We start from the raw sequence: 27,811 nt of genomic DNA, 5'->3' as shown, positions 1-27,811 counted from the left end.
AGTAAAATGCAAGTCTCACCGGCTCTTCATTCAATACAATGTGGCTCAAGAGGATATCCTGCCAACCCAATGATAACGAGGGAAATAAAGTCACTTCCTCACCAGCTGTTTGATTCAGGTAGAAAAAGGAAGCCTTTACTTCCTCATGTTTGCTCTCCCCACCACCCCCTCGGTCAGAAAAGCCAGGCTGAAACTGCCTTCTCCCTCCCTATCTTCAGCAGGGAGACATCAGATCCGTAACGCTTTGCTGGGCTCAGCCTATGGGAAGTACGTACTTCTCTGCGGACGAGAAGCTATGCCCTGCCTCTCAAGCAGGGGTGAAGGCTGAGCTGCAAAAGAACTGAGACGGAACAAACTCGGCTGAGTGCACAGGCAAAGAATGCCCATGTAATTAAAAATGACATTTGTTTCTTGGATCAGAGCTGCCAAATTTGGGCCAGTGAAAGACGAGGACAATCTGATGTGGATGCTTTGTTTTGAGAGTGCCCTGTCTCAGTGCACTATTACTCCTCCAGGGGTAATTTTTGCCCTGGGCTCCCTGCAAATCCCAGGAATTCTGGCCAGGAAAATGCTATGTCCTCCCTGCATATAGTTCAACAGGCAAGAGGACAGCAAAGGGTGCCCTCAGAGCAATCTTCCTGGCCTGACAAATCAAGCCTAGGTAGGCAAAGACAGGCATCTTAGGTGCTTTGGTGCTAAAAGGAGCTTAGGTAGAGCTTCTTTCCCTTCTTCACTGCCACTTTCCTTGCTTCTCAGAAACAGTCATTGTAAAGTTGTATAGTAAACCAGCAATGGACTGATTTGACTTAATAAAAGCTTCTTAAGAAATGACTTTTTAAAAACTTACAGAGCTGAATGAAGAGTTCTTTTCCATATAATTTTAACTGCCCTGATAGAATTTTATATCCAGGATATGACTTTCCATTAAATTTTGAAGGTCTTAAAAGCAAGGTCTGCAACCATTTTCATTCCAGTTATGTAAGACTTATGTAAGAAAGGTTGACCAAGCCAGAACCTGCCTCGGTCTATTTGCCAAGGGGACCCTTGCTTTCATTATAAAGAGTGCTTTTCAGAGAACATCAAGTGTTTCAAGCAATTTTCCTAATCTTATTTATTTTAGCAGAGATTCTCTTATTTTAAACAGACCGTTTTAGGCGACAAAAATCCAGTGACAAATACATGGGTTTACAGAAGGAGAGAAACCTTACGAAACAGTTGAGATTCTGTTTAGGGTTCTCTTTGTGCTAAAACAGTTTTCAGCAAGGGGTCATACTTCCCTCCCCCCTCTCCTTGTTTTAGTACATAAAATGGACATGTGTTTATTTAAAACAGGTTTGAAACTTAAACAAATAGTGACAGGCTGTTCAAACAAGCTTCGGAAATAGGCCTAATCAGGATGTTTGAGAAGGGGAGGGGGAACGATCATAAAGAGCTACTTGTAATATATAGTGCAGACACCATTAGGTTGAGTTCATGTTATTGTTGTAATACTCTCATGCAGAAAAGTAGTGCATGCTGCACAGTTTTTGTTAACATTCCTCTTTTGAGCCATAGGTTATACCGTACTTTTGCCTTGTGTCTGACTTTTACTGTAACCCTCTGTCCATTTTCATACCCATACCAGGAGCTCTACCAGATCATTAGAAATAGCCTCTCAGACAGACTGGGAGGAATGTTCCTAACTGGAATAGAAGGGAAGCACAAAATGTGTTCATTTTGGTATTGATACTGGGTATGCGTCAGCTTTCCTGAATATACAGAAGTGAGACCTTCCCACAGAAAGAAACCATGAAAATCTTAATGTTAAAATGTACTCACATGACTTGCATTTCCATGGTTTTGGGTTTGTTTTTTTTCATTTCCTCTCTTTTCTACCCATAATAATATCACCAACTGTTGAACTTTACCCCTGTTGTATTTTCATAAGGCCTGATCTTGAACTCCCTATACAGACAAAGCTCCTGTGGAAGTCAGTGAGTCTGCACTGGCGACAACAGGATTTAGCCCAGTCTGTAACATTTTAGGATATTGTGTTACATCATAGCCTTAAGGAGAAATAAAAGCAGCTTTACAAAGAGCCGCACAGCAAGCTGTGTATGCTTTTTCAGCTCTGCAACAGCGCAGCAGAATATTAAGGCCAGAGTTTGCAAATGTCTATTTGAAAGATCAGGCAGCTAAGCAAAAGTTGCCAAATTTCCTCCGGAATGAAGAGTTTGTATTAAAACGTTCCCCCACAAAGGTTAAGCTGCTTTCACTTAAGAATATATCTTTGGAAACCCAAGTTTGAAAATTATTGCCTTGCGGAAGAAGCATTGAGAAATAGCAGGAGGCAGATGTATTTTCAGGTCAATCTGTTGGCCAAAGCCTGTAGCAGTTCTGTTACCGAGTCTTACCTACTGCTATCCACTCTTGCCTACAATGTGCAGCAATATTACTTAATGTAATAACATATTCTGGAAGCAAATGCCTATTCTTTTTTTTGAATCTCACTCAGTGCCTCAGTGAACAGGAGTCAAAATGGCAAAATATTAAAAACCCTTACACGCCCTCTCGTGGTAAAACCACAAACTCTCTTATTCTGACAATAAAGAGATGGCAAATGATGGAGGCTAGTTCAGCTACACAATTTATGGCAAATTAACTTGGCTGGAAGGTTTGTATTAATAATAGAGACCTTTCTCTCCTTAATTCATGGTGGAAACATAACATATATGCATTTTTAGAAGGCATGTTACCTCCTAGCATCGTAACGTTACAAAACAAGGTCGTAAAGGTAGAGAAGGAGACCCCCACATTAGATAGCTCTTTAATGGGTTTATCTCAGTAGTTTGGGAGCACAATAAAAGAGTTGCCTTAAACGATGCTATCAGTTCTGTCACATTTTAAAAGCCATCAGCTTCTCTATTTACTGCTTTCATGCTACTCAGTATGATTTATCTGTGTCTCAGGAATGCTCTGAAGCTTCATGTTAGTTAGGAATTGCAGCCTGAAAGACAGGCATTACGTGCAGAATATCACCAGTCTCATCCCTAGTCCGGTCAAATCCCACTGTATTTGTGAGTCACAAAAACTTTATCTTTGCTACTTAAACAGCATTTCCACTTGGTGCCTACACGTACCTCCAGGCTTTCCCAGAGCAGCTTTACAAAACAGCTGTCCATACGTGGAGGATTGCAGCTCAAAGAAGAAACCCAGGGTGGTTTGTGCTGGGCTGAGGGAGATGACTCCCCGTACACCTCACGCCATGTGGTTTGTGGTCAGCCATGAGACATGGCGTCACTGTATGCTCCTCCTCCTCTTCCTCTACCTGATTGTCTTGGCTGGAAGGCAAGTCAGTCTGACAAGACAATCCCGTGGTAAAACAATTCTTTCTCAGGACTGTCATATCAGCTGGTTAGCCCAATGGACCTGACAGCCAGACCACTGCCACATCCAAGGCATGAGTAACAGAAGCATGGGACCTTTTGGTGACAGCTGTGAAAGACCACGAGGGTGTGTAACACATGTCTAGCAGCTTTGTTTCATATGGAAGAAACATCTGTGGGTGTTACATGCAGTCTTCTGAGCGCATCACAAGGAAACCAAATAAATACTGCCTTATTTTCAGCAAAGCCAACTTGCAATATAGATGCCCCATGTCCAGTGGAAATGAAAGGTTTGAAGAATGAAGGTTTATTTACCTCTTTTGTGTATGTATATACAACATTCAGGAGCCAAAATGGTGGTACTTGTATTTAAAAATGCTGCCTCTATATTTTCTATTAGACCAGGCATACCTAAAGGAGAAGTCACAACCGTAAGTACAGCAATATCTATAAAGAAATAAGCATAACTTTGTGACAAGCACTGCACAGAACCATAGCTCCCAAATCACTATTTTAATAGGTTTCGGAGAGGGTGGGAGGTTGCTGGTGGCATGATTGCTGGGTGACCACTGAGCTTGAAGAAGCTGTTTTCCCTCTCTGGAAAAGTTACTGCAATTCTGATATTCCGTTATTTCCCTTTCTAGGATGCCTTCGTGGAGTTGTATGGCAACAATATGAGGCCTTTGTTTGATTTCTCCTGGATCTCTCTGAAGACTATCCTGAGTCTGGTTCTGGTAGGAGCTTGCATCACTCTTGGCGCTTATCTTGGACATAAGTAGAGTCATCCAGTTTATCGTGGATTACAAAAGTCTTTCAGAATAACAAAATAATATTTTTTTTTTCTGTAGCACAATGATATTTTATGAGCAAAACAACTTCCCAGCTAAAGATTAAATCAGCTATTACTGCCAAAGGAAATATCATTTATTTTTACATTGCAGGAAAATTATTTATTAAAAGATATTTACATTTTAACCTGCTATTTTCAGAAACTCTGCAAGTTGTATCTGTCATCACGTCATGTTGTTATTCTTAACTTTAATGAGCCCCAAAGTCTTTTAGGTTCTCTTTCAATTAATGCAGCTGGCTGGATTATTTTATCTTTGAAGAGCAAATATACTGACAAAGACCTACCTGCTTACACTTATGAGGGCAGTTACTTGAGCTGCTAAAGGCTGCGTAATTGTGTTGATTTTCCTTGCGTTTTTCGGGTGGCTGGGAGGGATCTGAAAGACAAGGTCAGCGTGAACAAAGTTCTCACCCTGTCCTGCCGGCAAGAATTGACGGAGTAATCGATTCAACATGGTACATACATGGAGTCAGGATGGCAGCTTCTTGAAGGACACCTGGCTATCCCTACAGGACAGCAGTTGGAAATACAATTGCCTATGCCTTGTAAACATGCGTTTTCAAGTTACCGGTTGCACCATCACGTCATAATCACAGTACCCTGATACATGTCAACTCAAATACTTTTTTTTTTAATAGAAGTGTGAAGTTAAATCTTTGGGGCTTGTAAAAAATTCTGTTCCAATGATTTTCTCAGCAGTAAAACATTTTTTGTGGCTACTGACAGAGAAACATCAGGAGACCTAAAGTGCCTGCTTCAACAGAGCAGAGCTGGAGTCTGAAGACCTGACCTGTGTCCCACTTTAGTGGGCTCATATCTGCAACTAATCCTGTTTACTTACTGAGTTCCTCCAGGGGTTTGAAACCAATTAGATGTGGTCTCTAAATCCCTGAAAGTTGAAAAAGATCTTAATTTTATTTGGCAAGAAGCAGACCTCAGCTGAGTTACAGATTAGCTCTGACTATCCTTGTTTATCAAACTGGACACCAAAATCAAGTTCATTTTCATAACAGGAAAAGAAAGTGAGCTTTATCCTCCTGCCCCTCGCCCTCAAAATTATTTCATGCTAATCATTTCCTAAGACTGTCTGCAGAAAAGATGATGAAACTCAAAATCCTCTCTCTGGACAGAGAGCCTTTGACACCTCGATCACGCAGGTGCCTACTGTCGTTTCAAGTGAAAATAGGGTGGAGGAAAAGGGGGGCAGTGAAGTCATCTGCTCATGTTACAAAATGCAACTCAAGTAAAATTAATGCAGAGTACTCAGTATACAGTTTTATAAACAGATCTGTGTTCTGAAACCAGATGTGTCAATGCATTTTAAAGCGGGGCTTTCTGTGCACTCGAAGGGGGCCAGGAGTCCTGACAAAGCCGAACGAAGAGTCTGAAGCATGTCCCAGGGGCTGCTCCGAGGCATGGAAATGTTCAGCTTCAAATGTTTGTCAAGCGCGCCTATTTTTTCTATGAAACTTTTGAAATCTGGGATTTGGGGGTAAAGGGATGTCCAGACATGAAAGGTTGCAAAGCTCTGGATAAAACGTACTATACAATACTTAAGTGCTCTAAGGGTGAAAAAATACAGTGAGTAAACTGTAGATTCAACCTCAAGATTTCAGCCGAATAACTTTGTGGCATTATATGCAAAATATCTCCATTAACTTGGGAATGTAATATGTTCAATGTTAAGGCTGTAGTTGATGTTGTGTCTTCAAAGCTGCTTTTTTGTTTGTTTGTTTTTTTAAGAGTTGTACATCTCAGCATTTTTACTGCTATTTAGTTGGGGCACCTACACTTTGTATGAGCAAAGATGGAGCGAGCTTATATTTCAAATTTGAAATGACTTTTGATTTTACAGAAACATAGAAAAGAAATGTTTCTAAGAACACAAAAATGTGAACTATGCTTGATTACAGAAAAATGAAAAATCTCAGTCAAACAAAAAGCACCTGTAATGTTTTCAGAGTGCTTCTGTCAGAAGTGGGCATGCTCATGTAGGGTTCATGTGAAAAATATTTGAAATGGGAGGAACTGAATATTGTGAATTGAGTGTGGGCTTTGGTTTTTTTCAGCTTCCAAGCCGAATTTGTCTGCAGCCAGTTTCACAACTGGAATTGGCTGGTATCAAGCTAATGTTTCATTTCACAACCTAGTCTTCGTTTCAATTTGTGCCCATATGCCCATTAAAGTTCATGAACTATTAGACCTCAAATTGTTTCAATATTGTTTATTTTATTAAAGGTTTACATTGTCAAAAGTAGTAAAAGAGTAACTATCAATTCCAGTGCTGCTATACTACCAGGATAATTTGAATGGGTTTTATTTTTTAATACCTTCCAATGGCAAAAGTTTTTTAAAGCTGCTTTAGAAATAATATGAAGAAGACACATGATACACGTTGAAATAAATACTGAGGATTTTGTGTTCTGTTGTGTCTGCTCACTGGACTTCCCAGTGTCTTAGTTAATTCCCGGCAAAAAGAAGAGTCCTGATGACTGTTGATGATTTTATTTTATTAAAGAGCTAATGGAGTTTTCGCATTCTGACTGCAGAATAGTACAGTATTGTGGCTGCATTAGGTATAATGATAGTTGATAATACATTTATTAAGAAACATATTAGAAACATTGAATGTATATAAAAGCTTGAACTTCTTTAATAAAATCCTCTCCTCTCACTCCTGCATTTCTTTTGCAATAATTCCTGTCTTTCTTATTCTCCATCACACTTCTACATAGGATTTTTTCCCCACAAAATGCCTTATAGATTTCCATGCTCCAAGACTATGCTTCAGTCGAAGTCCCTTCTCTGTCACTATGTACGCGCACACAGCTGACCACTCCCAGCATATCCAAGTTGTGAAAGTAAAAAATAAAAAAGAGGGACATTTTTGAGGCTGGTTTGGTGTGGAAGATCAGAGGACAACAAAGGAAGAGGTCAAAAAGTGGTGGGAAGCAAAGGCATGACTGAAATATCTCCTTGGTTAAAGAGAACTGCTACCTGGAATTCATCCATCTTTCATCCTTTCCCTTGAAAAAGGATGATATAAGGGCAGAATAAAAGATTACAGAGACTCCACAATTTTTCTTTACTATAAAACTTTGTTAATTCTGAAGGCAGTCTCTTGCAGAATAGGAAATCCATAGGAATTTAAGATAAATACTTTATTTTTCTGTATTCAGTTTATGTCATTAATTCTTTTTCACTCCATGTATTAAAAAAATAACGAAGAAAATATATTGCTTCTGAAAAAAATAATCTCTAAGATCACCTAAGATCTGTTATAGATCAGTAATTTAGGAACAGATGGAAAACAAGGAGAAAAAAACTGTGAGTTAAGTATTCTGAAATTGGAGCTGACACAGAGGACATTTCTTGATAGAACAGTCACTGGATCCACCAAAGGAGTAATGGGGCTGTCAAGGTAACACAGAATATACAGATAAGGAAGGGGGCTGGAAGATATGGAGGATGACATTGGTATGTAAGAAAATCTAGCGTTTCATGGGATTCAGGAGTTATTCAAGATAGTCTGAAAATAACTTTTAACTAAAACCAGCTACAAATGTGTGCACTACATAACTGCAATTACTAAAAGTTTTCAATTACAAAATTACATGTAAACTATTATAAAATTATCTGGTTCCTATAAAAGTTTGTTGATTTGCTGTTTTGAGTGGGTATTACACAGCCTCAGTAGGGTTGCACTAAAAAGGAACAATTATGGGTGAAAAATAAATGTTTGTCTGAAACCAGATGTGCAAGGAAACATGAAGGTGATGCAGTTCAAAGAATACAGACCTGGTACCCCAGTCCTTGCATGCATGCGTTTTCCCCATCTGAAGCAGTGGGAGTCAGCTATACGTAACGACTGCATGCTTTGACCCTCAAGCATGACACTCTGCTTAGCTGTGCACCTGCACTCCACTCCACAAACCTACATGTCCTATTGATTAAAAGTATAGTGAAGTAGCATGTTTAAAGCCTACAGTTTTTTTCCTCTCTCTACTTTTAAACAAGCTAGCAAAATGATTCATTTGTATTATGAGTTTATGGCTCACTACTATATGAAAAGTTAAACATCTTTAGATTTATGAGTATAAAAATTCTGCCTCATTGGGAAAGCCTAGCTTTGTTTTTCATTCCTATCTCTCTTTCAAACAAGGTTAAATACAAGGAAGACAAAAGAGCTATTTTAATCTGTATTTGGTTTAAATCACACTCCTATACTAAGTTAATGCAGCTTCATCACACAATGAAATCTGTTTCAAAAAGTTATACAGCATTAAAATTTCCACAAAAACCCTGTATATTTTTATAATTTAAATAGCATATTTTTTCTTTTTCTTTTGAATATTTGAATTTTAATTATCACCAGCATAAATGTACATAAGCAGATATCGTTTATCCAGTACCTTTGAATGATGTATGTATGGTAATGTAGTTTGTCAGTTTATCATCATTTAATATGATTATGTTGTTCTTTGTCTTTAAAATGTTATAAGAACATGCTGCCATTAAACTTTCCATGTCTGTCTAGTTATTATTGTGAAAAAATAATAAAGCACACTGTGAGTTACTTGGTTTGCATTTGCATTGTTTAGGATTTATTGATAAAAAACTACTCAAAGCATTTTGTTTGTAGTCGCATAAATGAAACATGTTTCCTTCCTGATAGTTCTGTTGACATGTTCTACTCAACATTGGCCAGTATTTATCAGCCATCCTCAGAGGTCTCCGTGCATGGAGATTGAAGAACCCAGGTTTGATAAGCTGCTGCTGTGTGAAATGCATTCCGCAGATTTACCATGTGCCCAAAGGACCCAAGGACAGTGTCACCCATTCTGCTTTCCCATACATCTGATGTATGGAAGATGTCTGATGTGGAACGTGCAGCAAGATTATTCTATTTGATTGCCTAAGCTAGTTTTGTCCTTGTAGAAAGGAGGTGGAAAAGCGTATTAGCAAATTTCAACAGGAATACAGAAGTATTTTTGTTTCTGCTGAAGGTTTGTCACAGTTACAATTGGTTTCCAGCAGGTATTTTGCTTCTTGAAGGCTCAGATTAACTGGCCCTCAAATCACAGTTGTTGCCACATAACTTCTGTGGCTTGAGTTCATGCAGAATGTAGCTAAATGTGCTCAGATAATGAGTGGGAATCTACACAGCTTCTTGAGTGGGTTCTGCAGCGTAGAGTTTGCACTGTGCTGTAATGGATGCACTTGCAAGTACCCGAAGTTAGTAGTTTAATGCCTTTCAAGGACAATTCAGACACATGCAAAACATCTACCCCTCTGTCTATGTCCCTAAAGACAGAGAAGGTGGAGGAAGCCAGCCTGAAACCAAAAGAAGAAGCAACAGCAGCAGAACACAGCTAACAGACTCTGGGCTATAGGATCAAACCCTCCAGCAGAGAGCAACGTTACTAAATCCTTTGCAAGGCAGAAGGTAAGCAAATTTGCCATTCTGCAAGTCCTGCTAGTTCCTCACCCTTACTCTGTAAGACTTGAAAAAAAAAGGAAGAAACGACTTGCAGGAAAGTAACCTCAGCACTGTCTTTTTTTAGCTAAAACCTAAGAAAGGAAGATGGGATTGAGTTTCCCTAAGGAGACAAACGAAGTTCAGCAAACCCAGGTAAATTAGTTCAGTGATTCTTCTCTTTCTGCCCACTCAGATTACTCCAGTTTTTCTGAAAAGCTAACAGATCAGCACCCATGATTCAATGCCTACCTTACCACTGGGACCCAGCACAGTGAACAGATGGGGAGAACAGAAGAGGTCTAAAGACAAACTGAATGTTTGACCTGATAACTAAGGTGGGGTTTGGCTATCTGAAAACTAGGCAGGAGCACCTTTGAAACTATTTTTTCTGGGGCAAAACCAGGAAGCTCCCTTCTCAAAATATACTTGAATAGTTTCAAGCACTGTAAGTCTCCACAGAAGCTGCACTGCTGGCAGCGCATTGCAGTCCCTCTGCAGCAGCAGGCTCTAGGCCCCATAGTACCCATAGCTCCTGCTTTTGTCCTCAGTGCTTACAAAATATTTAATGGGAGACTGCAGGTGATTCAACGTAATATTTACTCCACTATGGTTGGCCAAATACCTGTATGCCGTTTAAGTTCCGCATAACACCTGACCCTAAGAGGAGTTAGCCTTCTGCTGGTAAGTAACTTTTTGGTACCAAGAACTGCCTCTGAGGACAGCTTACTCAGGGCGGAAGACCTGAGATCTGTGCACTGCAAGAAAGTGGCTTGTGCAGATGGACAAACAACAAAGCAGCTCCTGAAGCATCCATCCCACCATAGCCTGGAGTTCACATTTCTTCAGGACTTCTCAAGGTGCAGGCACACTCCTTGCTATCCTGCCATACACTGAAAAGTGTTTCTGGATTAGTTCAGCCAGAAGATGCTTCTTCCTGTCTGATGGGAATACCTATTCTAGTACAGACCAGTGCAAATCTTTTAAAATATGTACTGAGTTACTTCTTGGATATCCCAGAGAAATGTGTGCCCTTTTCTGCCTGTGTCCTCCAGACAGCCACAAATGTGGGAATGCAATGCCTTGATTATAGTGAGAAGCTCTGAAATCTGCACTCAAATTCAAACAAGGGCCTGGTCATGCAGATAAAAATGTGCATCTGGATCAGACAGTACTGGTGCAAAGTTTTGTGAAGCCACAGGTAACAGGAATAAAAGCCAGGCAAGCTATTTATTTGGACATGAAATGGGAAAGGAACCTCCTTCCCTTTCTTTGTTCAGCTGATAAGCTGTGGACACTTCCCTGCCAATGTGGTCATATGTCCCTATGGTATAGTTGGTAATTTTCTTAAGGTCACCTGGAGTTTTATGCAGCTTTAAATGTCTCCCCACCTGTACATTCCCACTCTAAAAAGATTACTGATCCTCAACATAACAACTTACCTCCAGTAAGTAATTTTTTTTCCTTTTCTACCTCTGCCTTCCAGAATATTACTATTTTCACTTATCTGGGAACTTGAAAGACCCTTTGGTGGACAAGGTGCAATATATGTGGATGATACTATCAGTGGATTATTAACAATAATGCCCCAATGTACATATCTCAGGCTATGCTACTGCAAGCATAAATACCATGGTGGTCTCAGCACTGCTAGACCACCAAGCTGAGATAGTTTGATCCAGATTATGAAGAGACACCTGATGCTATTCTGTCAAAGCAGCCACGACCCATGCTAAGGTGTTTATTCAGGCTGTAAGGGAATGAATGACATAGGATCCAGCATAATTGGCTTGAATGGCACAAACACACTTTGTCCTGTTGTTTTGGGTTTGCATAGCAAGGTTTTGTTGGCTAGGGGGGTTAACAGGATGACTTCTGTGAGAAGCTGCTAGAAACTTCCCCCATGTCCAATACAGCCAATCCCAGCTGGCTCCAAGATGGAGCTGCTGCAGCCCATCAGTACCTACAGCTTCTCTGGGCAGCCTCCTCCAGTGTCTCATCACCTTCATCATAAAAAATTTCTTTGTTATGTTCAATCTAAACCTACCCTGCTTCAGTCTGAACTATTGCCCTTGTCCTGCCACAACCTTACACATCTCAGATCTTAACAGCACCTCAGAACTCTAAAAAATAGAATTAAACAATAGGAAAAAAAGAAAAGACACTGTGACTCCTGGCTAGTTTGAAAAGAAACCAGCAAGAAATTGGAACATTAACCCATGTGCCACATGAGGAACCCTAACAGGTGCCAAGGCAGTCTTGAAGGCAATAGCTCTGGCATATGCAGAGAGGTATCACACCTCTATACCTATTACTGTGTGATCCCACAACACTGCAAACAGCAAATCAAAGTGACTTTGGCTAGACAGCCCCTCTTCCTGACCTGCACCACCTCCACTGCCCCCCTCCCACCAAACAACCGAGGAGCCCATCAGTGGGAAGCAGCAATACAAAACACATCAACCATCCTCAAGCACAAGTTTTGGCAAGCCCCTTTCCTAGCATAAAGATGCCAGCACCCTATAATACACCTGGCAGGCGGGGGAGAAACCACGGTGCTGTGGTATAATTAATGTTGCTTTTCAGCACTGTGCCAGGGCACAGACTTACCCTATAATGCTCTGAGCAGAGCCAAGCCAGCAGCCTGTACTGCCTGAAAGGGACCGCTGCCTGCACTGCTCTGTCCTCCGATCATTTTGCTTGAAGGCAAAACTGGCAGCAAACCAAGGTGTTCTCATGAGACTGTAAATTAATGTTGCTGAAGGAAACTGGCGAGTAGTTCATGTGGCTCTGGGTTTGCTTTCCATCTGGCATTAGACTTTGAATTCCCTCTACATCTAGGAATAAAACAGGTGAGGTGCCTGGGCCATTCAGCACCCCCTACACATTACTAATTTCCTTTCATCCAGGCCTTTAAAAAAAAACCCTGATCTTGCTACAGTTTTGAAATGTTATAGTTTTTTTTTCACTTAAAAAAGCAGCTGTTATTTCTCTCTGGGTTTTGCAAACATTCTTCCCATTAAATAACTCATTTACTGCTAGCAGCAGGCACAGCTTCCTCCAACACACAGCTCTAAAAGAAGTTGAAGCATTTTACACTTTAGAAATGTGGCTATGGAAAAGAAACAGATGTATTTTAAACAAAGGTGCTCATTTTCAGCTCCTCCTCATTCCTCTGCCTTACAGACAAGGTACCTAATAAGCCCTTCACCCTCACTGCTGATCAGCTAAATCAGCACGATGAATTGTCCCGGTGTTTTCATTAGGGACATAAAATCAATCTTTAACCAAGGACAAATAGCACTGCTTCCACTTACATCCAAGTCACAGCTTCCAGTTCTGGAATTAGCCATCAAGCCTGTTACGTTATGGCTGCTTCCTTGTTTTCTGCCAAAATGGAGGGGGAAAAGAAGGCCGGTCCAGAGATCATACAAAATGATATTCAAGAAGTGGAAAAGAAAAAAAAAAAACCTATACAGCTACCTCCAACAAGGGATGAGACAGCATTCCAAGTTCATGGGTCTAGGCTTCTCTTCACATCATACACTTAAACTAAGAGAGGGGAGATTCAAGCTGAATGGGGGGGGAAATTCTGTACAGTGAGGGTGGTAAGATACTGGGTAAGATAAGTCATACCCAGAGAGGCAGTAGATGCACCATGCCTGGAAACATTGAAGGCCAGGCTGGATGTGGTTTTGGGCAACCTTACTGTCGTGGTTTAAACCAAGTCCCCAACTCCCAGAGAGTTAGGAAGGAGAATCCAAAGAATGTAGCCCCCACGGATTGAGATAAGAACGGTTTAATTGCTAAGGCATAACACAAAACCCCTACTGCCATTTACTACTACAAATAATAATGATACAGCAAACAACAAGTGAAAAGAATACAACACCCCACCAGCCACCAACCCATAACTCACTCCACCCTGCCCGGCTGAGCACCGCGTGCTCCCTCCTCCATTTTCCTCCCCAGCTCTCTCTTTCCCAGTATCCATCCTGGGCATCACGTGCTATGGTATGGAATACCTCCCCGACTAGCCCAGACCAGGCACCCTATCTCTCCCTCCTCCCTGGCAGAGCATGAGCTACTGCTGAACCCATGACACTTACCTAGTTGAAGATGTCCCTGCTTGTTGCAAGGGGGTTGGACTAGATCGCCTTTGAAGGTCCCTTCCAACCCAAACTATTCTATGATTCATGCTACCAACTTCAGAACTACTCACATCACCATCCACTGGGAAACTCCCATTAATATCAACTGGAGCTAGGAGGAGATATTTTAGTACTTTTGCTGGAAATGGAGCCATTGGTAGCTGCACAACAGTTTTAACTTCTGTACAGGGTTATTCAACTACCTGAGAAAAGGATGGATCCTTCTCCAAATATCTTAATTTCTCCTAATTTCAAGTTGATTGTGGTTGGAAGCTCCATGGCCGGAAAAAGTCAGGCAGCCATCCCAAGTACTGCTCATCCCTTATGCAGACAAAACCCCAGCTGTCCCTTTCCCATACTTGCAAGCCCCTTTGAAAGCAACACCAAAATCTGTGATACAGTCAGAAAGGTATTAGGAAAATGGAACATGACACACAGCTGCAACATGCATCACAAGTGAGCACAACACATGCAAACACAGACGTACCCTGCTCTAAGTGGTATCTATTTCTTTCTTTGCTTATTTTGCATGCTTGACAAGTGACATTTTACCTCATGTTTTCCCAAGTCTTCCCGGAAGTAATTTCTCTATGCATCTTCAGAATGCCACCAACAAAGACATGATCAAAAAGTCTTCATTTGCTTGCTCCAAAATGTTTAAATTCTCTCCTTTATGAGAAAATTTATTAAAACAAAGCAAAAAAACAACAAAAAACCCAAACAAATTAATTTTTTTTATGTAGTAGTTACTTGGAAAAAAAATAGCTAGTCAAAAAATATGTTACTTTTGGCAAACACAAGTATACACACCCACATAAAAAAACCAAACTGTCCTTCGTTTTCAACTGTATGCCCACCACCGAATCATCCTTTTCTTTAATTACAGCTGACAATATCAGAGATGTCTCCAATGCAGTTTGCTCATAAAGACACATTCATTGCAATGAGATACATGACAGACTTTACACATAACAGTTGTCAACATAACTTCATTAATGTGCCTTGAGTATCCATTTGCCCACCCCTGCCCATTTCAAAACCAAAATTAAACCCCGCTTTTATTCTGTCATCGCATCTTCCAACAACTACCACCACTCACTCAAGTGTTAGGGAAATAAGTCACCGCTTTTTCCATAGTCTCCATCAACTAATGCTGCTTCCAACACAAGCAGTGTACAAACAAACTCAAAGTCACAAATTAAAGAAGCCATTTTCATTTCCCAAGACCACATGTATTTATCTTGTTGGCTCACGCAATTAAGCGGTATGATTCACCAATGACTAGTAGCACATACATTCATGTCTTAAACTCCATCAAAACGCTGCAAAATCAGCACAGAGCAGCCACTGTTGTCATTTTAGTGATGTGCCCATGATGACTGTAATTGACAAAACAAACATTCCAGCATTATATGAGCTCTTTTAACACATAAAGTACTTCCTATGAAAATCAGCTTATATACTTAGAAGACAACATGGTGTTGGAGTTCCATTATAAGAATTATCTTTATTGGGTAGAAGAGACCTAACTGTTCTTGCTTATGAACACCAGGCAAAGCTTACCTTATGCAGAGGTGGGGCAGCAGCCCCAAATGGAAAAAACAAAACTATGGGACTCTAAACAAGAATACCTGTATTTTATGCTTGTCTAAGCAGGAGCTGAGTACATGATGAAACATGTCTATAGATGGAGCCGAGTATCTGAAAATAAGAGATGTTAGCAAATTTCATCTTTTGAATAAAGACATTTATCAGTCAAAACTACTTGTGACTCATGATGAAATTAAGCTTTATATTAGAACAATGAATTAAACCACCTGTTTGTGTCATCATTGAGAAGACTGATAATCCACCTGCACAGATGAACTTTGCTGTAAAGCTCTATTGACAGCAGTAACCAATGACTTGGTTACAACACTGCTCATTTTTCATACTCTCATAGGAATAGAAACAAAATCTTCAACTCTGGCACCTCTTTATGATTACTTGAACTGAGGGAGAACTATAAGGTAGACCAAGTTCAAGAAGGTTTCAGTAGGTCCTCCTACTCATGAGTCCTCCCTGCTCATATTAGGCTTTGTATTTCACAAGACCACAAATCCTAGATGAAGGTAAGGGAGTTGTGCATCTCGTAAGAGTCAATCCTTTGATGACCTTCAGAGTCAGGAGCACATTACAACCTGAAAGGAATATTGGTGTAGGAGGTGGGGCACCAGCAGATGAAAATTCCCCTTCTATTGGAATTTGGCTCAGGAGGAAGTCCCTTTGAATCTCTCTGCTAGTGTCTCACTCTGCTCCTTTGCTGTCTCCCCTCTTTTGCACTACAGATGTGTGCACATACATAGCTGTAACTTAAGACCCCCATCCTCCTTATTGTCAGACATGGTCTCTCCGCCACTGGGCTGTAAAGAAAGCATTTACCACCACAGGTATGTGTCCTCACAAAATAATCATTGTCAGACAGATTTTTCCCAGAGTTTCTTTCCCTCTCTCCTCCAGCTTCCCCTACCTTGTTTGATGGGAAGGTGCAACATGGGAAGGAAATTTTACAGCTGGAAGTTCCCCAGGAAACTTTGGAATAGTTCTCTGGTGGAAAAAAAAAAAACCCAAGCAACAAACCCAAATAACATCCATGGAAGTTCTAAAATCACGTCCAATACTGATATATCTGATACATTGCAGGAAGCATGTGGTGAATCTTTCTTTGTAAATGTGATTTGAATATATGTAGGCAATAACAGCAGACAAATTCAAGTTCTGACAAACGAAGACTTTCTATTACCATGTATGCTTTACTCAGTAGAAACTCAGAATTACACACAAGAACATGAGAAAAAAGCAGTAATATTGACAAAAGGGGAGGGGGTTGTTCTTAAATGTATTTGTTTTGCCAAAAATTCCATCCAAATGCAAAAGCTTCATATAATGTTAACTATGGTGCTGCTATTCTACTTGTATAATCAGCCTAATGCCTCTGAAGATTTAAAGAATAGTGTAGCAATTATGGTATTACACCTTAATGCCAGCTTTAAAATTAAGGGAAAAAAATTACTTCTATATGCCTCACAGAAACATGCAATTGCTTTATATCCATCATCCTTGAAAGCAGGCTGTAAACTGTCCAGTTTCAAAACAGACAGATGAATCTTATGCAATTTGTCTGGTTTCTAGTTATTAAGATGATTTATAATAAAAAGCTGGAGGGGGAGAATTAGGTGCTAGGGAAAGATGTTTGGGCACATATCAACCACCAAAATGGATTAAGATCAGATGAAAAAGAGAGAACAGAACAGCTATTAAACTCCTGCCTAGTCTTCACTGGGACTGTTGTTATAAAATTTGAGTACAGCTGCACTTAATGAGTTTGTGTAAAAGCAGACATCATACAAATGGGAGAAAGTAGGAACGTCATCCAATTAGATAAGAGAATTGGCCAGCAGCCTCCAATGAACTGAAAAGCTCTTCCAACTTTAGGGATGAGAGCTAATTATAACTCTATTTTTGTGTGTGTGTGCGATGCTAGTAAATTACTAAGCAATGTTGTCCTGTCAAAAAACTATGTCATATGCACTGACTTGATTATTACAGATTAGCCATGTGCCAGAGATGGGGCTGGATAGTGATTAGCATTGATAACAAAAGAAGTAATTCTTCCTCAAACATCAGGTGCAAATGCCTTTCCTTCTTTAGTTTCTCCCAAAATGGGTGGAGTGACAAGAATTTGTATTTCTTCTTCATAGCAAGGAAGACATGTTGACATAGACCATTTTGTGCTTGTTCAAGAAAGGTAGCCCAAGAAATGTTCACTGTTGAAACTAACACACAATAAGATGAAGAATCAGCAGAAAAGTTCTCACTTTTGCTTTATAACAGTCAATACTTCTTCTTTCATCACCCCCAAGCATGCGTCTTTAACACTATGCTACAACTACTTAGGGTGTACAACTCCCAGCAGCCATGTCACAAACATCCTTCTTGGTTCCATGGCCAAGTAGGTCTCCCAGACACCTCCAGGCAATTTTCAAGAAACAAAAGACATTTTATGTAAGGGGAAAAGTGTGAGAAGGCATGTTCTCACTCTGTGGAAGTGCTTGCTGAGGGCAGCGGGGAGGGCAAGTGAAATTAGAGAACGTATTCACTGAATATTGGAAAACAGGTTCAGACTCTGGACCCTGCTATTTCACTTCACTCATGTTTCCTCTGGAGTAAGTGCTTACAACCACTGCCAAGCAATGTCACTCCTTATAGCCTAACTCCAGGGCTCCGTGCTCACTGGCAAAACCTGAGCAGACCGTCATTATGAGTATGAAGTGTAGCTTGGTTTTTCTTTCAGGACGATGTAGAGGCACTGGGACCCTCTGAAAGAAGCCAGAAGAACAGAACAAAAAACCTCCAAAGCAGACACAGCACATTAGAAGGCTGGAACTGCTAATGGGACAGCTGTAAACAAGGATGAAAGACTCAAATACAGGATTAAAAAGGGCAGTGGGAAGAGTCAAGAAAAGCTGGTTTTGAATCTATCCAAGCCATATTTCCAAATTAATATATTTTAATTATATTATCCTAGAAGCAAATAAACTAATTAACTTAGATTTATATCAGTAAGACGACAGAGCCAGCAACATCTCACAGAGACTTATAGTAATCTTTTGAACTTTGAATGAAGGCTACCAGTGCAGCTCCTAAAACTAATACAGGCAAGAAAGAGGTGTAAGTCTTCTAAACACAGATTCAGCATGTCCATTTAGAAATGCTAAATAAAAACTGTGGTGCCTTATGAAATGAAAAGCAAATCACCAAGAAATCAGCTTTCAGGGATCAGCTGAACAGCCACATTGTACTCTCACGGAAAATTACCCAGCAGCTTTTTCTGAGCGAAGAAACACAAATCAGTTTTGCTTAGCAAATGCAGGAGCCAAACTCTTCTATTGTGAGGGTTTCAATAGACACTCAAATAACTTTGACAGCGTGGAGGGGGAAGGGTGTCTCTGACCCAGTTTCTACATTACAGCGTCGCTTGGGTGATAGTGGTACGAGTGTTCACAGCAGAACCTCTTTTCTTTGATTTTCTTCTCCTGCTTGCTCACCATCTCTTTGTTTAAATAATCCACAGATGTTATCATGGGCTCAAGAATAAGATTAATTGAGCTTAATGATTGCCGGCGACTTCTTATATGCATTCAGCTGGTGATGTCTTCAGCACAGAGGCCCTTTACACAATGCAAGAGGAAAATTCTTTTTTGTTTGGCTTTCTCCCTTCATAGCCATTTTGAAAGCAGTGTTCTCATTTCATTCTGACACGTTTGCTCAAACACTCCTAACATGCCATGAGAAATCTTGACGGTCAGACCCTCCTCACCTGGTGGAACCAAAATGATTTTTTTCTAGGTCCTCTGCCAAGAAGTTTCTTGCTTCTTCTCACGCCACTGATCCAGAAGAAGATGCAATTGCCCCTGATTGTAGAACAACAAAAAACTACAGAGGCAGGGAACTGGACTACTGAGAAAGGGGACAAATTCCTAAAAGAAAGGCTCCACTTGCAGAGATGGCAGTGAAACTGAGAGTCTGTGTGTGCAGTCATGTAAGGGCAGTGTCCCCACCAAGCACCCGGGCAAGAGATGTGACAGAGGGACTGGTCTGAAAACACTGGACATCTGAGTAATAGAGGTAAAATGCAAAGGATGCATATGAAGCTGGAATGACAGGGTTTTTTTTTTCCACAGCACAGTCTGAAATACACTTATGAGTCTGAATATCCACAATAATAATTTTCTCTCCATAAAGCCCTCACTGCTAGCCATGTTTCAATCTGGTTTTCAACAGAACTTGAATTCTTATGAACTCTCACTTGTCTGCTTTGATATGTCACAAACCATCACTAAACTGACAGCTCTCTGGCAGACTTTCAAGCATCTTTAAAAATACAAAACCAGCCTCGCTTCTAGTCTTCTTCCCACTTCCAGCTCCTAAACCAAAATCTAATTCAGGGGCTTGAAAACAGCAGAGTAAGAATTAGAGCTCACCAATGTCCTGATAAAGAAAGCTGAAACTAAAAAGTTACAGTGTCAAAAGCAATGGAATAAAGGTGAAAAGCAAAGCAGGAACAGTTTTGTCAGCCGTAGCCTGCACAGTGGTGTATGACCCAGCAGGGGAACCAGCCCTTGAGAAGCACACAGATAATTCTGCTGTGCATAGGCTGGGATTACACCAGATGTCTCCCAGCACAGATACATGAATGTGGGGCTGCTGTGCAGTCCAAACCCAAGCAATGGAAGGAGGTGAGCCAGCAGAACTGCGAAGAAGATCCCTGTTCAGTCCTATCAGAGAGTAGAGCAGCCAAAGACAAAAGGAGCCGCTGTTGTCAGCCACAAAACCTCTTCCCAGCTCTCTCACTCTAACTTTCCTTCGCTAAGGAATTTTGATTGAAGTCCTGGTACACTTTTTTTAGGGTTAAGAAGAATGGTCACTCTTGCACTAGTCAGTTATACTCATGAGATAAAAAGAAAAAACTAAGACTGGAGAGGGTAAATCCTGAAGAAAAGATGCAACATAGTTTTTATATTTCAATCAACAATGCATTTGTATTCTCACTCCATTTGAGAAACTAGGAAATCCCTTTTATGTTTTCCTCCCCAGAAGGTTTCCTTCTTTTTTTTCCCTCGCCCACTGAGGAAAAAGAGATCAATTGGAATATTTATCTTTTAAGCCTAGCTCATTTTGGTTTAAATACAACAAATTTTACTTCACTTTCTCAAAATACATGCATTTCCTGCAAGCATTTGTATCATCTGAAAACTCATTTTTGTTAGGAAATTTTGACCATTTCTAGCAATTCTTTCTTCATAAGAACTGTGCCACTTCCATGGAAATCGTTAGCTAGTGCACTAACCCCAGGACTGTTACTTTAACTCAGGTGACAGAGGCATAATTCCCTCTGCTGCCAGAAACTTCCCTCTTGACTTTGGACTACTCCCTTTGTCTCTGTGCTCTCTAAATCAAGTTATAAAGTGGACATTATAGCAACTTGTACCTCACAGAAGTACCGTGGGCATGAAACCACTGATTGTGAAGCTTTTGCATACTGTGGAGGAAGATGGTATAAAATATATAACAACCCATGTGAATTAGGCTTTATAAAGATGCTGCAGAGGATGATGGATTTGACTGAACCATTATGTGCAGCCAAGCAAAGCAGTGTTATTTCCTGAGCTACCAAAGCCTTAAGACATTCCTAGTCTTGCAAATAGCATCATAAAATCTCTAATGGATTACAGATAGGCAGGAATTCTGGTTTATATCTTAGCCAGAAGACAAGAATCACTCTGCTGCTCAAGTGGCTAAAAACATGCAGCGGGTCAAATAGAAGAAAAGGGAAGGCAGCCACTACCACAAAGTCAAGACCTATGGAATAAACATCATAATTCCTAGAGCACTTTTATTTTATCTCCAGTGGAAAAGACAGGCTCAGCCTTGCAAATTACATATGATGAGTTTGCTGCCTGATCCCGTATACCTGTGATGTTGCTTCAGTGGTGGACATTTGTAGCTCCCCTCCTGCAACTTAAAGCATGTTTTCTCAACTCAGCCTTAGCAAAAAGCCTTGCCTGACAAGAACTGATCACATTCACTTGCTGGTCTTTGATATCCTTCATCTAGATTCAAGGTGGTCTATTTGCCTTTCTCTGAAGGCTCCCTTCCTTTACACACAGAAGCTGAGCTGGATGTGGTGTGGCTGATGGCATCCTGGTGCAGGTACTTGCTATCAGAGCCCAGTGCCCTCCTTCTCTGCAGATTATCAGCAGTACCTGGTATCAGAGCTGGTGGGGAAGGGGAAAAAAAGAGAGAAAAACTGAGAAAAATTAACCAGATGATTAAGGAGTAAAGAATGGCAGATGGAACTAAAAATAGTCCCCTCGGCAGTTGTAAAGGAAATTCGTTTGACAGGAGGCTGCTTCTTCTGTCAAGAGTGGTTTGTTTTGCAAGAGACTATACCAACACCGGCTCTTCTTATCTTGGTTGTCAGTTTAACTGACAAAAAGGAGCAAGGGTTAACATCACTGGAGCCACAGCCAGTCTTAACATTTGTTTGTTTTCATGCATGTGCGTGTTTTAAGAGGCAGCCCAGGGATTAATACTGGCAAGAAACTGTGGTGCAAGCTCAGTTAAGCAATTTCACAAAAGTCTTAAGTGTACTCACTCATTATTAAAGGCAACAATTAAGCCCCTGTCTGCTGCTGGTTTTGTTCCCATGCTTCCTGCTTCAGCCATCCCAAGATGACTTTCCTGCAAAACAGAAAACGTAGCGATCACAAGTTCTTCCACACACAGGCAGCAGTGGACACCCTTGTCCATAACTGCTTTTCCAGTTCTCAAGGTAAATAACCCAAAACATGCAGAGCCTTCTGGATACAAGAAAACAAAAAATTAAAATTAACAAAGTTGTTTTATTTCCCCCCCCCCCACTCCTTTCTGATGCTTGAGCGTGCAGTAACATTTACACTTCCATCTATGAAGGTAAGAAGAAGGAAGGAAGAGGTTTTAAAAGAGACCACCTTAATATCTCCTTTCTTACAGAAGAGAAGACAATGGAAAACAGAAGAAGGGCAAAAAAACGAGGCCATCAACAGCTTCCTTGACAATTGCCTGTAAGATTGCAGGTAAGCCAGTATGTTCTTCATTAACATGCTTTCTGGCATTCCTGCAAGCTTTTAGAGAGCCTGGTGGTCACAGCTGCCAATATCTGCTGGTGAGGAGGTAAGCAAATCACAGCCTGTCCAAGTTAAACAAGTAAAGGCCAGGATTTTGAGAAACTCAAGAGACACACACACATGGTTTGTGGGAGTGAGCACTCAGGTATGATGTAGGCACAAGGGAAAACAACTCTTACTAGCCTTCTCTTCATTGGACTTCCTGAAACATTCATTTTTAAACTAAGTATGTGGCACTAAAGCCTGGGATAGTTGAAAACAGAACACTCACAGTCTCTACTCCATTCCTTTTTTTCTGAGTAAATGTTCAGCAGCACAAAGACAGCAACATAGAAATCCTCTTTCCTAGGTGATAACTGAAGTCATCCTCTCTTTCCCAAACACTGGCATGTTTGGTACAAAAATAAACAGCAGAATGTAAGATAAATTGGTGGAGAGAACCTGTGGAAAATTAGACAGCAGCTTTGTACTTCAGGCAGAAGATGTGCACCGGGTTGAAATACCGTGGATTTCTTTTGTAAACTAACTTTCAAGGCCAGGTTGGACGAAGCCTTGCGTGGCATGCTTTAGTGTGAGGTGTCCCTGCCCATGGCAGGGGGGGTTGGAACTGGATGATCTTAAGGTCCTTTCCAACCCTAACTATTCTATGATGCTATGATGCTAACTCAGAAATAACTTGATCTGTTTCCCACGGGTGCAGGAAGACCTCAGCAGTGGATTCTGCCCTAGGCCAGCCCCACCTGCCATGAACCTCTCAGGCCACAGGATGCCACTGTTGCATTTCTTTTCAGAAGGCCAAAAGAAACTGCGACAAACCATTTCCATGAACTGGACACCTAAATTTAATGCCTCTCTTCCCTTCTTGATGCATGCAATTGCCAATGTTACAGCCCAGAAAGACCAGATGTAAATAGCTCAGAGCTGCCCACGGCTACATGTTTTGATCTGTAACAAAATGCTTGGTTACCTTTTAAGGATAGATTACTGAACCCAGCATCTCCGTGCTTTCATAAATTTTCTATGCACAAGAAATCTGCCAGGAGTGTTGACTCCAACCCTGATAGTTTTGACCGCAAAACAAATATCCTTTGTTATTGGATTGTATCTACATCCAGATGAGAAAAGAAAAACACTAGATGGAAGAGTAGATTAACTGAGAGAGAAGGCAGACTGCTCGTAATTCCTACTTCTTGTAAAAGAGGCAAGAGCTCCTATCATGTTGATAAAACTTCATAAATATTTTACTAACATAAAATGGAATGTGATGCATTCATGCCAGGAGACAGAGAAGTGGTGTGAGCTCCTAGGTAGCTGCTTTTGCTGCTATTTTGTGCATTTTGCAAGCAGGCACCCAGAAGTGTAAGCTCCACCAGCGCGAATTTTAGAGCAGTAAGACTGCTAAGATTTGCACAGGGTCTAAATGCCCTCTGCAAGCAGATTTCAGTCCTGAATACGTTTACATTTAAGTGGTAAATTATTACAGAAAACCAAGTACAGGATTGCAGATGGTCTCCAAGATCTATTCAGGCAGGGTTTTCCCCAAGTTCAGCATGACACAGATGGAATTTGGGAGAAAGGACTGTTAAGAACTGAGCGAGAAATTTTAATGCTAACACTTCCTCAGATTTTTAAAGGCCGTTTTGGTTTTGCTCATCATGTTAGGGAAAAATGGCTTCAGCCTACTACAACTCTGCTTAAGAACAGGGAGAAAGAAAATGAACGATAAGGTTTCAGATACAGCTTGGGTGGCCAGCAACAGCAGAACTTGAGGAAAGTCAGCATGGAAGTGACAGCTGTGGTGATTCAGAGCATTAGTGAGGCTGGTGTTACCGCTCCATACTTCAAGCTGATATAAATACGAAGGGGCCCACAGATAACACTCTTTTGGGATTCAAGGCTTTGACAGAGACATTGTCTCTGCCTTCAGCCTGTTTTGGAAATGTTCCAGAAGCTGGCTATTCCGCAGCCAGAGTCTGGATTCAGTGTGACAAAATTCCACTTTTCAGAAATCCATGTTGTAGGATTTTTTAAATCAGAACTAGGCAATTGCTCGGAAGATGCTGGGAAGGACTCAGCCTTGGAAAAGAAACAACTACCAAATAAACAATTTACATGTTACCAAAGGCAACAATAAAAGAAGCCTTAGGATGGTTTCCATTGCTTTTAAAAATAAATATTTGTTATATCACACCCCAAGGATACAACATTAATAGTAAATCAATTAAGATTGTTTGCATTTCTTTTGCTGAAGCAGTATTTGGTGTTGTGATGGGTTTTTTTTCCACTAGGACAGAAAAAACTTGACCAACACATAACCAACTACTTCGTTCCCAAACTCAATTTACTTCCCCTTCCAAAGACCAGGGATTTCAAGATCTCTTTAAGAAGAAAAAAAAAATATAAAAATAAAAGGAAGCCTTCAACCCAAATTCTTTTATTGCTGTTCATAACAATAAAAAACAGATTTGATATAAAAGCAACACTAAGAGGGTAGAAAAAAATATGCCAAAGCTAATTTTAGTCCTGCTGATCTCAGGAGCTTTGTGTTCCTGTCAGACTCAACAGACTCCAGTGGTGTCCTGGCTGCTTGGCTGGCTGGCTGGCGAAATCCGTCCCTGGAGGTCTATTTATGGCACCTTGTAGCCTATACCTAGACTGGGGGACTGCATTGATCCAAGACACAGATGTGATGTACTCAAGTAAATTCCCAGGGGAAAAAGAATAAGTCTAAATGGTTCACACTTTGTTTTCTGCAAATCAGTCCCTCTGGACTTCAGTAGCTAGCCAAAATCCAGTCCCCAAAGTTATTTCTATTAAAAGGAGAAACTGATGACGGAATCACGTGTATCTTTGATACAAACTCATCTGCTTACATACAACACAGAATCCTTTTACCTGCAACAAGGTAAGAACAAATGATGGTTCTCATCCAAAATTAGCCTGTACCACACCCAGTCCATTCATGAGCTTCTACTTTTTTCTCCTTAGAGACACATTCTTACTGCTACCTCTGGCTGTTTCTCCATAATCAACACAGTTTTCTGTGGCTTGTTTCACTGGTTCTTATGTCATACATAGGCAACTCCAGCAATCACTAGCTCAATGCTTTATGAGTTCCCAGGGAAAATTCCTTTGGTCACCTAGTTAAGTTTTTAATGTAGATCTCACCATGTAATTCTGGGTTGGTTGCAACCTCATTATTTCAACTAACGGGTTCCATCATGACTTGAACCACTTTTTAAACACTTACCTTGCCTGCCAGCTTCACTGAATTTTGCCCAGTCCAAATTGTATCCCTTCCATTCCACCCAGTCTTCCATCAAAACAAAATGGCAACACCCCAACCTTTCCAGCCCAGCAAGAGAAATGGTTTAACAAAACGACTCGCTTGATAGCTGCTGTCAAGGTACTTCCATACTTCAGCTACACACTCCGCCCTCCCAGATTCTGTTTCCAGCCATGTCTCCTTGTGATTTTTCTACTGTTTTTATGAAACCTGCCTGCCTGAAGGGACCTATAATTCCTTCACCCCCCATCAAGAGCAACATCCTCTGCTGGATGCAAGTGAGGAATGCATTTCCCAAATGTTTATCATCTAGACAGGAGAACGGAATTCATGCAGGCACCCTGATCTTCCTCAGGGTAAAATCTGCCAAACTACCTTTAAATAGAAACAGTAAGAATCAGGAACAGAACTACAAAGCAGTAAAACACTCCTGCTGTTAGACTGCCTTTGCTAACAGGATGACAGCCCCAAACTGAGAAGGCATAGTGACTAACTGATGGGTAGTAGTGTCTCAAGCTGCAACTTCACATTAAAGCTTCAGTTACATTCACCACTTGCTGCTGCCAAGAGAGGTAGCCCTCTCCCCCTATCCCTCCCCCCATTTCTTCCCGCTGGGACACATGCTTCTGCCAAGTCCTTGCTCCAGCACACATTTGCTTACAGCACAAAGCCAATTCAACTTACTAAACCAGCAGAAAGTAAATTGGTTTTGGCTAGAAAGCAAGCTGAATTGGCTTACTACATGATCAAGCAAGCACTAGGGTTGGTGCAAGACAGAAAGAAGATGAACTGTACAGCTGAAGGCAGGAACAGCAGAAAAGGTCTAGGTGAGGTGGGAATGGTAAGAAGCAAAAGAGTTAACACAGCTCAGCAGCAGCAGGGAATCACAGTCTTACCACAGTACAGCAATTTACAAAACACATCTTGAGCACGCAGTTCCCATAGATATCTCATTTCAGGGACAGCAATTCCTCTGATACCTGCATGTTGTTAAAGAGGATTTTGTATCTAGCCTTAGCATGGAACTGCACTAACAATTACAAATCTTAAACCCCAATTCAAGAGGCACAGGTACCCAAAGTGTGTTGCCTGGGACGGAAAGGGATTTTCTGGTCCCAGCTCTTCTGCAGGGTAGTGCCGGAGACTAGGGAAGCTTTGCAAGGCTTCACATTAACCCCACTGTTCTGCTTCTCAGGCACTGATTGGTTTTGTGTGTAAGACTGCACAATGAACAAGTCCCTCCTTGCAATGCAGCTTCATGGGTCTGCCCCAAGCTCTCTACAGAAATAGGTACATAGAATCATAGGATGGTTTGGGTTGGAAAGGACCATAAATGTCATCCCATTCCACCCCTCCTGTCCTGGGCAGGGACACCTTCCAGTAGACCAGGTTGCTCCAAGACCCCTCCAACTTGACCTTGAACACTGCCAGGGAAGAAGCATTTGCAACTTCCTTGGGAAACCCATTCCCATGCCTCACCACCCTTACAGTAAAGAACTTCTTCCTTATATCTAACTTAAGCCTCCCCTGTTTAAGTTTAAACCCACTACCCCCTGTCCTATCACTACAGTCCCTAATGAATAGTCCCTCCCCAGCATCCCTGTAGGCCCCCTTCAGATACTGGAAGGCTGCTATGAGGTCTCCACGCAGCCTTCTCTTTCCCCCAATAAAAAGCATCCCGTGGGGACCAGCACATTATTCCTCTGTAAGAGAAACACTACAGGCTGGCAGCGAGAAGCCCCTGGAGACCCAGCACAGTGGGGGCTTTCTGCAGAGTACCAAGCACTGAGACTGCATCCATTCAAACAATCAGTTACCTAAAACGTGGCTTTACCCCAGAGGGGAGCTTAGTCACTTACCTCCCCTTCCCATCCGTGTAGCATAGCACTCACTGCCTGTTCCTACCCACCTGCTCCTAAGGTAGGACGTTTCCTCCATTTTCCTCTACCTCCTGTCCTCCATACATCTTGTCCTG

The 27,811-nt window shown here is 41.2% G+C and overlaps 1 protein-coding gene across 1 annotated transcript in view; it reads left to right on the top strand.

Moving 5' to 3' along the window:
* BCL2 (BCL2 apoptosis regulator) overlaps positions 1–8,793 on the top strand; it is a 98,744-nt gene extending 89,951 nt beyond the window's left edge. The window contains exon 2 of the mRNA XM_005149937.3: positions 4,010–8,793. Coding sequence (XP_005149994.2) covers positions 4,010–4,144 — 135 coding nt within the window. The 3' untranslated portion in view covers positions 4,145–8,793. The remainder of the gene's footprint in view (positions 1–4,009) is intronic.
* Positions 8,794–27,811: the final 19,018 nt, after the last annotated feature.

This window comes from Melopsittacus undulatus, chromosome 1 (assembly GCF_012275295.1).
Source record: "Melopsittacus undulatus isolate bMelUnd1 chromosome 1, bMelUnd1.mat.Z, whole genome shotgun sequence".
Classification (NCBI taxonomy): domain Eukaryota; kingdom Metazoa; phylum Chordata; class Aves; order Psittaciformes; family Psittaculidae; genus Melopsittacus; species Melopsittacus undulatus.
The sequence above is the reverse complement of the archived record's forward strand: the minus strand, read 5'-3'. Positions and strand labels throughout refer to the sequence as shown.